This window comes from Hirundo rustica, chromosome 3 (assembly GCF_015227805.2).
Source record: "Hirundo rustica isolate bHirRus1 chromosome 3, bHirRus1.pri.v3, whole genome shotgun sequence".
Lineage (NCBI taxonomy): Eukaryota > Metazoa > Chordata > Aves > Passeriformes > Hirundinidae > Hirundo > Hirundo rustica.
The window spans coordinates 52,142,638-52,158,256 of NC_053452.1; the positions used below are offsets into that span (position 1 = coordinate 52,142,638).

At 42.9% G+C, this 15,619-nt stretch overlaps 1 protein-coding gene across 1 annotated transcript in view; it reads right to left on the minus strand.

Moving 5' to 3' along the window:
- TXLNB (taxilin beta) overlaps positions 1 to 15,619 on the minus strand; it is a 35,197-nt gene continuing 19,578 nt past the window's right edge. Inside the window, exons 7-10 of the mRNA XM_040057404.2 lie at positions 11,082 to 11,156; positions 5,616 to 5,708; positions 4,394 to 4,489; positions 1 to 3,300 (exon numbers count right to left, since the gene is read on the minus strand). Of these exons, the coding sequence (XP_039913338.1) occupies positions 2,488 to 3,300; positions 4,394 to 4,489; positions 5,616 to 5,708; positions 11,082 to 11,156 (1,077 nt within the window). The 3' untranslated portion in view covers positions 1 to 2,487. The remainder of the gene's footprint in view (positions 3,301 to 4,393; positions 4,490 to 5,615; positions 5,709 to 11,081; positions 11,157 to 15,619) is intronic.

Consider the following 15,619-nt stretch of genomic DNA (forward strand, 5'->3'; position numbering starts at 1 on the left):
CTACTTGAAGAAAAAGAAGGGTGTATTTAAAGAAAAAGAAGTTGGTTTCATGCAGATGGTTACTAAAATGGCAACAGAATCAAACAAGATCAATAATTAAAAACCCCCAAACATTAACAAGTATATAAATTGCATTAGTTTTAAAATTCACCCTAATAACAAACAAAACTTGTAATGGAAACTGTATTTCTACCAACTTAAGCCTATGGAAACTAAAAAAAAAGTATCAGGTGAGAATAATGTTTTATCTTAGGATACAGATTTGTTACAGATCAATATTTTCACAGGCATGTAACTGGTTTGGTATTCAGAGATGATCATTCACTTAGGGCTTTGAATCTGAGTATTTGATGGGATTCATGTTGCCTAATTTAGATACTTAACAATAGACATATTAAATTAGTTCTCTTAGGCTGGATCTAGAATCTGAAGAGAAAGATCATATTCAGAGAGAAAGTAATTCCTTCTGACTTGAATGCCAGTCTTACCGTGGGATAACTTGTCCTCAAAAGATGCTTTTTCTTCTCCACTGCTTATAAAAGAAGCTTAAGATAACTAAGACTCAAATTAGCTACTTTCACATGATTAAAGACACGAGATAAATCCTGCAGGTCTTGTTATCTAACATAAGGCATTCACATTTGAAAACTGTAGTCACAGTAGCTACAGGCCATATCCAAACACGCTTTTGCACTTTATGCTCTGTATAGTCCAAGGGTTAGCTCTGGAGAAGGCTGGACCAAGCAGTTCACAGACATATTGAACCGGGGCACGGACCGTGTTGGCAGTAAGCAAAGATTCAAGCCCCATTTTTGGAGGGGGGCATGCTGGAAGGACTCTGTGGCCACTCTTTCCCACAGTGTGTCAAAGATGATGTCTTTTCCTTGTTCACCTGTATTTCAAATTTGGCTTGAATGAGTCACTTTGTCTTCAGGGTCCTCTTGGGATTTGTCTACAAACATGGGTTTCTTTGATTGCATGATTTCCCTTTCCAACCTCTAAACATCTTGTTTAATTGCCCTTTTCAAATTCTTAAGCTATCCAGCTCAGACTCTGAAAGGCCTGGAAGGAATTCAGAGGAAGGAGATGAGAAACAAGGAATGTGCCCATGGGATTGTTTTAACCTTCTTCCAAAAAGCCTGCTCACTCTCCTTGCTTGAGGTTGTAGAGCTGTCTGGGTAGGTACCTTCTCTTGCCTCCTTCCTTCTTCATCTCTGCTCTTGGCAGCAGAGTAAACCAGTTTCTGACAAGGTGGCTGCATTATTAAGCAGTAGCTGTTGGCAGGCAGATGGGAAGAGCCGGTTAGACAAGAGAGGGGATGAGAATGCAGCCAGCCCCTGGAGGTGTCTCTGAGAGGGATTCCTGCTCTCCTGGTTCCTCTTTGCTTCTGGCTTATTGGCTGGTGCTCTGCTTCCAGAATGGGGTGACAGGCGAGTGTCCTCATCCTTCTCCTGGGAGCATCAGCACATGCAGCAGTGCCAGGAGGAAGCTGTGGCACATGTGGCTGTAACCGGGAGGGACAGCACCATCCAGAAGCATGGAGCCAGGAGTATTCTTTGTATTCTTCTGGAATACATCCTGGTACCTTCCACTCTGCTTTCTGCTCCTTGCCCAGAAACTGGGATCTGCAAACAACTTCTGAATTTCTAACCTCATTCTTGAGCTGGAAACAGGCATGATCCCCACTGTTGGCCTTGTGATTCCAAAGGGTGTGACAACGTAGCAGTTTTCTGTTGGATGTAGAAAGAGAGTTGTGATTCCTACCTTGGGAATTGCCATTGGTTTGGAAATTGCTGTTGTTTTCAGTTATTTTATGTGAATCTAGAGAAGATCTTTTCCCTTTCCCTGTAGTTCTGTTGAAAACAAAACCTACCCTAGAACACTAAGCAGAGAAGACCAATGGAAAGTAAGGCTGAAAGCTTGTGGGTGTTGATGCTACAGTGCTGAGTTGTTATTTCCTCGCCGAAAAATTCACCTCTGGTTGTTGCACTGCTCCTTGGATATGGCTGACTACATGTATGGTTTCACTGTTTTACTTTGTAATTACAGATTCCTTTCACCTCATTTATTAAAATCCCTGTGAGTCCAAGTAGGCTATCTTCTATGCAATGTCAAAATAAATAGATAGAAATAATTATGGATCTTTAAATATATGCATGAGAATTACAATGGTTTTTGAAACATGGAAGTGCAACACTAAAATTATTTTCCTGAATGAGATGATGCCTGTGAAAAAAAAGATCCTGTGATTTCATTGTATTTTCATGTCATTAAGAGAATATTACACTTCAAGCATATGAAGGACTGCAAAATTTGCAGACCCATTATTACTGGATAGTGGTAGCAAAGAGAAGGGCATTACATTTGCATACAAATACACGAGTGTGTAGGAAACAATTTTTGATTCTTAACAAAAAAAAAGGTCTCCATTTAGAGGACAAAGCAGAGCTCTGGTTTGCAGAAGACAAGCCTGGACACACAGTGTCTTCAATCCACTGCTTCCATGTCTGTGTCAGCTGTTTGCTCTGCAGGCTGGCCCTGGACAGACCTATCTGCTGGCTCATCCACACATTCTGCAGCTTTTGGTGGACACTGCATGGGTACTGGTGCATTCCCAAGGGAAATGGGTGTGTTTTGTGGGGGTGTTGGCACGTTTTTGGGGCTTGCTGGCATGCTTTCAGTGGGTATTGGCACAATCCCAGTAGGTACAAGCGCACTCTCGAGAGGCATTGGCACTCTTTCTGTGGGTGTTGGCACCCTGTCTGGAAGCGAGGGCGTGCTTTTGGTGGGCTTTGACCCGTTCTCAGTGGGTGCTGTCATACTTTCAGTGGGTGCTGGTGTGTGTTCTGTGGGTGTTGGTGTGCCCATGCTGGGCTGCTCACAGTGATTCCCAGCCTCTGGATGTGGAATGAGAGGAGCGGGGGGTTCTGGCACCAGGGCGGCATTACACGTTTGAGTGTCACAGGTCTCTGGATTGCTGCTGTTGCTTGGGGGGGACTCCTCTGCCTTGTGGGACACCCTGAAAGCTTCAGCCAGCTGCTTCAGCATCCTCTTGTCTCTATCATGCAGCTCAATGCTCGCCTGCTCAGAGGAGGAAGGGGTCGTTTCTGTACCATCTTCTTCGTCTTCTTCTTCTTCTTCTTCTTCTAAGATGCCATTTCCATTCACCTCTTCTGGGAACTGTGCTTGCTTTATTTTTTTGTACAATTCATTCCTCTCCTCCTGCAGAGCACGACAAAGGTTCTCTAGTCTCTGGATTTTCAGCATGAAGCACTCATATTCCTTGGACCTCATGGCTTTCTGTAGTCAAAGACATCAGGCAAAGGTACAGGCTCAGTTTGTGTGCATGCAATTCATTAGTGGAACTGGCAACTAGGAAATTATTTGAGATCTAAGCAGCCCTCAGAGGATGCTGCCAGGTGGTTTGCTTTCACCAACTGCTTTTCAATAACTATGGACCAAAACTTCAAGAGAAAATTTATCCTTATAACTACAGTGTATTAACATTCTGGATACATATTCAGATCAATTTGACTCAAATATATTTGCAGTAATACCTGCTGATGATCTGGAGTGATGGAAAAGCATAGTGGATGTCCATACAGATAAGCAACCAGAAGCCTTCTTGGACTTTTGGTTGGTGTGGGTGTGAATTTGGAGGAAAACAAGCTGCTTTATATTTTTTGTTTATCTTGCTTCTGGGTTCTGTGAGAGCATCCTGAATTGGAATATTTTCTACACCCAGTGAGGAAACAAGAGATAACAGAAATCCATAAAAATAGAAATAGCAATAGCACAGAGCTACAAAGCTAATCAGAAAGATCTGGTCCAAGTTCAGCCTGTGTTTGGGGTGAAACTTCAGGCAGCCTCTTATCTTCTTTGAATGAGTTCCAATGTGCTTATGAATTTCCTTTGCAATGCCCCTGGGACAGCACATTTAACAGTATGGTGAGACACAGTACTTGCTTTTGACTCTTAGAGTTTGGCTACACAGGAAGTTAACAAAAAGCGTGATTTTAAAGTTCATTAGCTAGAACACATTAATTCCTTGGGTGGATGCTCTTATGCAGAGAGCAACATGAAGTGAACTAATGCCAATTTGCTTCTATGGGAGAGCATTAAGAATCACCCTTTTTTAGAGCACTTAAAATTCAGAGTTACATAATTCAGTTTCTCATGGATGTAGTGGATGCTGGCACAATCTAAAAGCCCTAACATTTGGGATTTTCTTTTTCTCTAAAGACATCCAATTATCAAGGTAGCTTGAAAGAAAGACCCTCAGATTCAAGAAGAAAATTTTTACTAACTTCTCAGATTTTTAGGTTATCTCATCTCCTAGTTAAAGCTTTATGTGGGGAAAAGGATGCATCTTGAGATGGGAAGGACTGCTCACCTCTTCAATCATGTCCAGTAATGCTCTGTTACAGTTCTCAAACCTGGATTTCCAGGTAGCAGTATCCTTTTCCAACTTCTTCATTTTCTTTGTCATCTATAGAATCAGGAAGAAAAGGTGAATCACAACAGAAATTCCACGCTGAAGATGAAATTAGGGCAACCCCTTTATTCAAGTCTTCGGCCGTACTCATAACTCTGCTACCAGCAGCTGTAGTGTCTGTGCTAAGTAATAATTTATGTTAAGGGAGGGGTTTCATTCGAAGTAGCTGCTATATCACTTTCAGCCTCTAGTCTGTAGTCCCAAAAATAGGTCCAGTTGATTATAGCCAACTTCCAGCATACAAAACTACCACAAAAACAAAAGGCAAAGAAATGGTGGAATCTGTTTGTCTCTTTACCAGACTACAGTGTCAGACTGTTGGGAAGTTAAAGATGGGCTGTTCTGAGCCCTCGAGGCCAGGGAAGTTGTCCCTGGCCTAGTCCCCTGTCTATACTACCTCAGAGCACACCACTAGCTAAATAACACCATTTTTCCTGTCGGTTTTCTGCAGGCAGAACTCTCTGTGAAGAATTATTAGATGCTGACTGGATCAGAGCATGAGGATTTTGAGCCTTGGTGGCAGAGCAGAACATTGTTTATTATGAAAGCAGATACAATATGTAGATGTATTTGGTTTTTAACTCCCATTCATTACAGGAAATAAGAACCCCAGCTGCAAGGAAACAGACTTTTGGACTGTTTCCACATGGTGCAGAGGAGTTGGTGGGCTTCAGCTCTGCCTGCATACTCTAGTAGAAAGATGTGTAGCCTGTGTCAAACTCTCTGTACCAGTGTCAGTCACCCAGAAGCTTCTGGGGACTCCTGGGAACGCGGTCTGATAAATGTGGCTCCAGACTCCCCCTCTGGTATGTCTTAGGGATCTGTACCCAAACATCACTTTAGATTTTAGGTAAAATATTTTTTCTTCCAGGCATTTTCAGTTTCACCTGAAATGGAGAGCTTTGTGCTCTCCTCTCTGCTGTTCAGCTTGCAGAGCTGAAATCTAACCTGCTGTTGGTTGTGGCTGAGTGTGTCTTAAATCTTACTTGAATGTTGATGAAATTATTCTTCAAAATGTGCAGAGATGGTCCCATCTCAGGCAGAGATTATTAGAGTGAGAAATATCAAAATCTAAAAGGGTAGTATCAATTAGAGAGTTCAGGCATGAGCTCCTACTCACTTTTTCCATTTCCTGTTTGAATGTGGCAAACACTTCATTGCTTTTGGCCAATGTTTTCTGAAATTCTTCAAACCTTTCAGAGTAGAGAGTGATCTGTATTAACAGAGAAAAAAAAAGCAACAAAAAACCTCAGTAATTTCAGAACATCCAGGATGGTGAACTTCTACTTTGGTAGAAGATAATAAGTATTGTGTTTGGACATGGGAAATAGCTTCTGTTTGGAGACCATGAAGCACAAACATCAGGGAACGGAAACTCTAGCATCTTCTTATGGTTGCAAACTATTATGATTCCTCCATTGCAGAAAGATAAACTGAGTAAGACTAGAAAGATCCAGGCAAGGTGTTTTAAAAAGACTTGGGAGTTATGGATGCCCTGTTCTCCTGAATGCTGAATACAGGGTGTCCAGAAGAAAAGTAATTCTGTAGACATCAAGGCTTCTGAAAACATTTCCCTTGGTTTGATCCCTGGCCCATCCCCATGGGCAGGGACTAACCTGAGCTGGTCCAACCACTGTTGCTGTGCAGGACCGCTCAGTGAGATTAACTCAAGGTGAGAGCCAGCATGAGCAGCTTGCAGAGCTGAAATCTAACCTGCTGTTGGTCGTGGCTGAGTGTGTCCTAAATCTTATTTGAATGTTGATGAAATTATTCTTCAAAATGTGCAGATATGGTCCCATCTCAGGTAAAATTATTAGAGTGAGAAATATCAAAATCTAAAAGGGAAGTATCAATTACAGAGTTCAGGCATGAGCTCCTACTCACTTTTTCCATCTACTGTTTGAATGTGGCAAACACTTCATTGCTTAGAGCCTGAGCTCTAAGCCTCGCTTCACCATGCAGATGTCACCAAACCTCAGCTTTAGCCTGGGGGTTTCAGCCCTGACAGAGGAGGTCAATACTGCCTGGCTGCCCAGCTGTTCACCTGCCTTGTGGATTACTCGGAGTACTCCTGCAGCCAGGCTGGGAGCTGGGTGCTACCCTGGCTATGACGCTTCTGATGTCCGAGTGAGCGGGAGGAGAGCCATCCCCACACCATGCTGCAGCCACGGCTCCCCCTCTTCCAGCTTTCACCTGGTGGCTCAGGCTGTGGCCAGGAGCTGCACAGGCAGTGCTTGATGTGCTTCCCTGGACTCCCCTGTTGAAGAGGAGTGTCACTGCTCACTTTCTATGTTACCTGGCACGTAAACAAAGCCCACCCTTCACTTTCACACCGCCGTGATTCTGCACTGGATTCCTTCTGCATCCCTGCACACAGTTTGAGCAAACTGGGAGAGCAGCTTGTCAGCTCTGTTTTGGACTGCAGCTGTAGGCAAGGCCAACAAAGACACAGCAAGCTGTCTCCAGCCAGCCTCTTCTGCCATTTCCACTTCACTCCGTGAAGCAGAGCAGAAGGAAGTTCTGTTGCAATGTGCCAGCATTTCAAACTACCAGGGCTCCATATTTTGCCATCAGTTTATACCTGGCAGCCATGTGAAAGTCTATCTGTGGCTGTATTTTGTAATTATTACAATTTTTTTGTATCTAAAATCATCAGATGGTTTTGCAGGAACAAGTGTTCTAAAGATCTGAGGCTGGTTTTTCTGTAAGATTTTCTTGTTTTCAGTTTTTTCTGGATGGTTTGTTTTTTGTTGTTGTTGTTATGTTTGTTTGGTGGTTTTGGTTGGGTTTTTTTTATTTGTTGGGTTTTTTCCCTTTGGAAAAGAAAACCAGTTCCAGCTTGTTCCATTCCTTCTGGTGCCAGAACATCCCCAGCAGTGTTTAGGTCATCGGACATTTCATCTTTGCAGCCTGGCAGCTCTTAGGGAAAGTGATGGTGTCACATGTGGTGGCTGAGGCAGGGTGGGTGCAGAGCACTGGGAGGGTTGAGAGCAGTATTCCAGTGTGTGGGTGGAAGCTGGTTGCCCTCTCTCTCCACACCAGCAGGGAGCTCGATAAAGGATTATCCAGGAGCTTTTCTTTAGTGTGGTGCCAGCCAACTCACCCCCTCCCTTGATACTACTGTGAAGTTACTGAGGAAAAGAAGATTTAGAAAATGTTGCTAATAGCTGGGTGGGTTTCATTCTGATTTTTAAATGAGGTATGGTTATATAATGAGTCATGCTTGTTCAAGCTAGTTGTTACGGTGCTCTTTGCCACAGCCACAGATGCAGGGTTCCAGCCAAGTATAACCTGGGCTGTAAGAGCCTCAGAGGCTGAGAGGAGGCTACAGGCTGCAGCCCTTCCCCACGGAGCTGGGTGAAGACACGGGAGGTTAACCTGTACAGAGCACTCTGTGGTGCCCATGTCAGAGCTAGCTGACTTGAAGCTTGCATGTCTGTATTTATACAAGGCTGTAGCCAGAGCTGTGACCTAGGCACAAACAAAAATTAAAAGGGATTTTTTTTTGCAGCCCAAGTTCCACAGCCTAGGTGGGACACTGACACCAGGTGTATCAGTGGAACGTTGACATTTGGAAGAGATGTCACAGCTCTAAAGAGAAATGCCTGAGCATCCCAAAGCCAGGGGCAGGAGTCAGAGAACTAAAGCTCCTAGCCCAGATCTGTTTAAAAAAAAAACTCACCACAATTCTGCCTCTGCTTTCCCTTCCAATTTTTGAGTATTGTTTAATTAGGTCAAAAACATTTCACGTTTGAACAGGACAAGCTCTGACCTCAGCTGGAGCCCTAAGCAGCACCGCGGCACTAAGAATAGCTTCTGTAATTTAAACTGAATAAATGAATGTTTCCACAGTGGCTGAGAATAGGCTGTGAGGGAGGTCACTCACTAGGAGCATGCACTTGTGCTCCAAGGTCAGGGAGACGAGGCCCCCCTTGCTGCATCCAGCAGGACTGTGTGGGCAGGGAGGGTGGAGGCAGCACTGCTGTGAGTGCAGGGCCTTGGCAAGCGGGGGCTCCTCAGCGCTGCCGTGCTGGGAGGGCGCTACAATGGGGACACCCCTTTGGCCTTGTGTTCTTCTTGATTGCCATGGCTTAGTGGCTGCACTGTGCTGGTTACCAAAAATTAAAGGCCTTGGTTGGCTTCTATCTTTGGATTTTGTTTCAATGCATGAAGCTAAAATAGTCTGCCTATCATGCAGCATCCTGGGAAGCACCACCACAGTTTGGGTGTACCTCCTCAGATGGTGCCAGATCCCTGTCACCATTTGGAGTGCTGGATTTGGCAGGCCCTGGCACATTGTGCCATCCAGAGACAAGCTGGCATGAGCCCAGTTCCTTCTAGCTCAAGGAAGAAGTGGGTGATCATCACCTCCTCTGAAACAGAGTGATATCTCACTGTGAAGGTTATATTATGGTGTCTCCCTGTCTCACTGACCCAACAGCTTCTCATACGGCTGTTCCTCTGTTAATCACAGAATCACAGAAAGATTTGTGTTAGAGGGGAACCCAAAGATCATCCCTGCCATGGGCAGAGACACCTCCCACTAGACCAGGTTGCTCAAAGTCCCATCCAACCTGTCCTGGAATATTATGGGGCATAATATCTATTTATTGCTTTGTGTTGTTTGCATCAAGGAGCTCTTTATGCTTTTTCTGTTCTGCACGTGCACAACACCTTGCATAATAGCATCTGATCCATGAGGGAGGTCCTTTGGTGCTACCATACTGGACATAATAAAAATTTTAAAAAATAATATTAATGATGTTATTATTCCCAGTAATTCCAAATGAAGACTGATGTGTAAGTGACAGACTTGAACAACACAGGTTTCATTTCAGGAAGTGAATCACCTAGCTGTTGTCTGCACAGGTCTGCAAGGGGCACATATATCCTCAATGCCTTTACGGACTTGCTTGACCGGTGTGTTCTAAAAACACCTTTTCTGTTTCAAATGCTCTAGTTTTTAGCAATACCTCCAGCTTCATTAAACTGGCTACGGGGGTCTGCCTACATAATTTTTTTTCTTTTGGTTGAACATAAAAGTTTAATTAAAACCACTCTGAGAAAATTTGGAACAGGCTTGCAGTCGCGACAGACTCAGTTGGAGGCCTTTGAGGTTTGATTGCAGAACCTATCAATCTATTGTCAGCAGCAGTTTATATGATGTTCTTCAGTGTGCCACTGGCTTATATCAGCCTCTGAAAAAACACGTGAAAAACTGACCCATTCTTAGCACGCTTCCAGGTTATCAGTTGAACACGGGCATTTCTTGACGGCTCAACAGGCAGCAATTAGACCACCTGCAAGGAAAAGGCTGGGACAACTTGCCTGTATGATTAACTGAGCAAGGGCTAGGAGGGCGCTTCCTGATGGCAGCTGCAAGGGGGCTGACAGTCTGACACCACGCCCCTCAAGGTTCAGCTTGGAGGGAATCTTTCTCACAGACAGGTCAAAGAATCTACATAATTGTTTCTTAAATCTAGAAAAATCTACTGATACTCTCTCTTTTTGAAGTCATCTAGTGTTGGCACTCATTGATTCAAGGTCTCACTCAACCATTCAAGGTGATTTTTGCATTGCTCCCAAAGTGTAGTATATTCTGCCTGTTTCTTGGTTTTGCTGCCTTTCACTCCAGCTTGACTCCTTGTCTAATTTTGAAAAGTAATTTTATTTTATTGAAGGTCTCAAATTACAGTTAAGCACTGAAATCCTAGAGACCCCCTCTCTATAAGCCCTTAGTAGACAGAATTCCTGTTAATGAAAATGTTGCCTTTGCACCCTGGTCCAGAAAAGTATATGGGCACAGCAGGTCCAGTTTGGTAAACTTGTTTCCTGATATGTACGTACTTCAGTGCTTTGCTGTATTAGAACTCTGCCTGAGGGGTACTTAGGATGAATAATCAAGGCACACACATTGTGCTGTGGTTGAGCACTGCAAACACTCACAAATCAGCACTGTAGAATGATTAGGGTCGGAAAGGACCTTTAAAGATCCCATAGTCCACTCCTCCTGCCTTAGGCAGGGACACTTTTCACTGACCAGGTTGCTTCAAACCCCATGCAGCCGGTCTTGAACACTACCAGGGATGGGGCATCCACAACTTCCCTGGGCAACATTTTCAAGTGTTTCACCATCCTCACAGCAAAGAATTTCTTCTTCATATGTAAAAGAAGTATCTCCTCTTTCACTTTAAAACTGTTACCCTTTGTCCTATCACATGCCTTGGCAAAAAAACAAACAAACAAAACAAAACAAAAAACCCCAAACAAACAAACAAACAAACAAACAAACAAACTCTCTCTCCATCTTCATAAACCTCTTTTAAATACTGAAAATTTGCAAAAGGGCCTTCTCCTCTCTTCTTTAGAACAACCCACATGTCAGAGTATGATTTGCAGTATGGGCATTGGGCAGCTTTACAGTTGGCTTGAAAATAACCTGGTTCCTTTGCAGTAGTCTATGGGATGTAGAATGAAGCTAGAAGGAATACACAGAAAGTTGTTTGGATACTTTACCTGGGATGTGCCTCATGGGTTAAAAACTGGCAAACAAAGGCACACCATGCAATCACCTCTCCTACGTCACCTGTGCCTGTAGGACAGTCTCCTGCTCCTTTAACATTTTGGCCTGGAGCTTCCATTCTGCAGCTTGGTTCAGGAGCTGTGTTTTGGGCAACAGAGAGAAAATAGTTAGGTCCTTAGATTATCAGCTGGAAATTCTCATCCTCAGCTACTCAGCTACTCAGGTTACTGTGATAAGGAGTGATCTAACTTTTAAGGTGAATGTAGTTAGAGCAGTTAGGTAAGGCAGACTATTTAGTGCTATCCTGAGACATGAGACAGGCTATTTGCATTCCAAAGGCATATTGGAACAGGAGTTCAAAATCTACTTGGAATTAAGTGTGCAGTACAGTGGGCTATAAAAAGTATGGTGTTTAACCACATCTTCACCAGTCTTCTAGAGAATGGTTATGATATTTCCTGGCACATTCATTCCAGCACAGCTCCAGCCAGATTCCTGCTCTCCGGTGAATGGCAAACTTCCTTTCGCATTAATGACCATGATTTAGCTTGTGGGTATGGTCACAGTCAGACCTACATCAAAAAATCTGTGAGTTTTCAGAGTCAGTGCATAGTAAATGTCATACATTTACTGCTGTCTGTTGGGCTCTGTTTGCACTGACAATTGCACCCAATTCCAGCTCAGGGTGATGAATATCTCAGGTTAAGTAGGCAGCCCAGGAGGAGCTTGACTGCAGTTTCTTTCCTGGCTTCTCCTGGGAAGGTGAGCTTCCCTATCCAAGGTGTTTGGCAAACTCACATTCTGACGTGCAGGCTGCAGATAAAAGAGGTGCAGGATTGGTCAAGGCTGAATGAATTGTAGGAATGAGGTGTGCAGAGACCTTTCCTAGCTACAGTTCTGAGTCAGCACTTCCAAAGTACACAGTAATATTTTAGCAATTGGTTTAATCTGAAAACAGGAAACATTTACCAGAGTGTTAAAGAAATGTCCCTGTCACTACCTAACATTTATAAAGTGTTTTATTAGTCAGGCCAAATACATTTTAGAAAAAGAAAGCTATGATAGCTTGAAAAATGAGAATAAAGAAGTTATTTTGCCACAGGATTTTGCTCTGTGGGATTAAATTGTACTTAAATTGTACCGTAATTTGTATTTAAAATAGCACAGCTGGGCTCTGAAAATATATTGAAAATTAAAAGGACTGTGTACATCAGTGGATCTTATACTGGAAGTGAAAGGTGAGTAGAAGCACATGCAGAAAATGCATTTGAACCCCAGTAAAAACTTTTATTCTAACCCTTTTATTGGAAATAACACATGTAAACTATGCAAATACTGCTTGGTAAAGGATGAACCCTAAAATACTGACTGCCTTCAGCTGTTTGTGGCACAGAGACTATCTGAATTAGACTTGCTGCATATATAAACATATATATATTAGCTCTAGAAAAGTATTTCTTCCATCAATTCAGCCTTTTGATTTGGACCCACTGAATTTTTGCCATCTAAACTTTCCTAGACAAGAATGTTTTACAGCTCAATTATGAAGAAATGCCATGCTGTACTTGTTTTATACCTGCCTCTTAATATTTATTTTGAGGGTTTAATTTGATGTTTGGTTCCATGGAGATAAATCAAGTTCTTGAATTCAGATCTTGTTGATTAAAATTTCAAACAAGTTGTGCCATGGCCAGTAAAAAGAGTTGATATGGGTTAAATGAGTATCACTTCATGCATTTATTTTCTCAGAAGAGGGTACACTTTACATGTGAAAAAAAAAAAAAAAAAAAACCACATCAATTTTTTTAAAGTTTGGATGAAATCTGGATTTTTAAGTTTCACCTTTCTTTGATATCTACTTTTTTAGTGTGTTTTTCAGAATTTATAGAGTTTGAATGTTTAATGAAAAGTGCTTTGAAAGCCTTCAGAGCTACCCAATCCCTAGGCCAGTCATTACTTCTAAGAACTGGACTTTCATCTCTATTGCTTTAATCTCAGCTGGGGTTACCTCCATGCCCAGAGTAACTGGAATAACGAAAAGGTCCCACCTCCTGCACCATCAGCCACAGCACAACAGAGAAGGCAAAGAAGAGTTGCTTCTTTTGCCTCTTAATGAAATCCCTCTCACTTACTGACCCACATAACTTCTGCAGTCAGTAAAAATCCGAGAGTTAATGAACTCTTCTCTAATGGAAGTAAGCCACAGAGAGGCTTGCTCAAATTAGCACATGTTCTTATGCAGCCTGAGGTCATCTGCAAACACCAAGCTGGGAGAAAACGAATCAGAACTGATACATTTATTAATAGAAGATGAAGTGGTAACAAGGAGGCTGAAGTATCAAGAAATGAATAAATATTGCATGTGGTGTTTACAGCGCAGGACTTTAGTGAAGGGTGATGATGCTACACTCTATTATTAGAGCTATGATAGCTGCTGGAGGCCCAGTCAGTCACAGGGGTTGACTTAATGAAAATTAAGCTTCTCTTTTTGCTGTCAGACTCAGTAAATTCCAATTATGTAGGAATCTGACCAATACCTTGCAGTCATATTCTTGAAAGCCACAGACGCTTTAAACTGCAATTAATTGCACATCAAAGTTTGTATTACAAGTGCTAAAAATGTTTGGTATGAGGGAGAGGAAGTACAAGTAGCGCTGACCAGTTTTGGAGTGATGGTAAAACTGCATCCTTAGGTCAAGTTGTCCCTTTGTGGAAGCCACACGTTATGAAGCATTGCTGCTTCAATAGGGAATTGCATTCTTTGATGCATGTGTAGAGTGAACTGTGCATGCAATGAGATCACCTCCTTTTGAGGTGTACAGGCTCTGCAGGAGGGAACATCTTGTCTGAGGTAATACTCATTGTCTGAGGTAAAGAAGTTTTGCATAGGGGTGAAGATTCCCATGTGGAAGAAGTGCATGGGAAGGCATCAAAGTGAGCCTTCAAAGAGTAATCAAATAGATAAAATAATACAGTAATTTTCATGTAAGAACACCTGCAGAATCCTGCAGCAAAGGTCATGCACGGGGATGAGAAAATTCTACAGAAAGGTTCTGAAAGGTGCACTAACTTTGCACATTACTGAGCTGGAGAGAGTTACAGCTAAGTGAGAGAACTCCATCAAAAGCACCTTGATTTCATACATACATGTATATATATTACTCCCACAGACACTAGCACAATAGCTGGGTGGGTGGGACTAAGAGCACATCACTAGGATGGAGGTGGGAGCCAAGTGTAGGCCAGCTCTCTGGGTACTGGGCTACCTGCGATGAATCGTGACATGCCTGATTATGCCTTGACTCATTGCATGGCTTTTGGCCTTAATTTCTGCAGCTAAATCTACTGTGCTTGGAGGTGATGATAGCCATACATCACCAGCCTCCCTCAAAGACAGGATTTTTAAGCATTCATTTGGACGATGGGAAAAATATTCTTTGTACACTGCGCATACCATTATACACCCACTGCATAAAGGCTTTGTAGCTTGTTTTCAAACCTGTTATTTCATACACACAGCAAAGCCCAAAGGAAAATCTTCCACTCCCAATTGCAGACAGTGATGACTTTCAGTGCTTTAAAAAATGAAAATACCAAAACTGTGCATACCAGTTCTGGATAATACACACAAAGAAGTTTTGACTAAAACAGGAACAGTCACAGGTGACAAGCAGCCCCAACACTCATGTTCTGAGAGGTGTAGCATGAAAGGTCATTGCCACAAGACTGTATCTTCTGTTTTGAGGTTTTTTTCCCCCTCAGTATTTGAAATCTGGTACTCATTAACAGAACTCCCAGTGACATCAGTAAAGGAAGCCCATATTTGCTTAAGTGATTTCTTCGACATCTGGAGTTTAAATCTGCCAAGAATCAATGGTCATGAATGAAATTTTGGGGTTTGGCTTTATGTAGGTTTCAGAGTGAAAGAGAATAAGTCAGCTAGACTACAAATTGTCAGGTGAAGCTGCACAGAGAAGCCCCAGCTGCTTTTCACTCTCACTCTTTAGCTGGGAGTAAAGCTGCGTAGGAGTGTGTGTTCCAGCTGCAAGATCAGTGCAGAGAAAGAGGATAAGTGCTCTTATGGGCTATTATTGGTAAGAGGTGTATGCTGTGTTTCCCTTGTGCTCTAACCACAAGTTTTACAGAGCCCCCTATTTTCATCTATTTTGAGTATTTTGAGAAGCACGTTAGAGCCATGCTTGTGATAATATATCTGCTTCTAGATGTGGGGAAGGGGTAAATGTCCTCTCTTTATAGAAATCTCTCATGCTGCTCCCGAGTTAGCTGGAGGACTGGTGAAAACTAAAGCTTTCTTCCAGCTGAGGAGAGCCTGTCACTCCCTCTGGGAGGTGAGAAGAGGGACCTTGTGCCGGCGTTGAGCTCCGATCCTTTGTAGATGTGAGGGTTGCTGTGAAAATACCAGGCAGTCTGAGAAAATTAATTTTAGTCTGATTTAGTCACAAAATGTGTGAGACTACAGATGGAGGAGTGTCCTCCTCCCATCGCAGCTGTGTCTGCAGACGACATCACTCCTGGACCTGCTTTTCCCTATCTCCCTGCTAGAGATGTCCCCTGCTCCGGAAAGGGAAGAAGAGAAGACC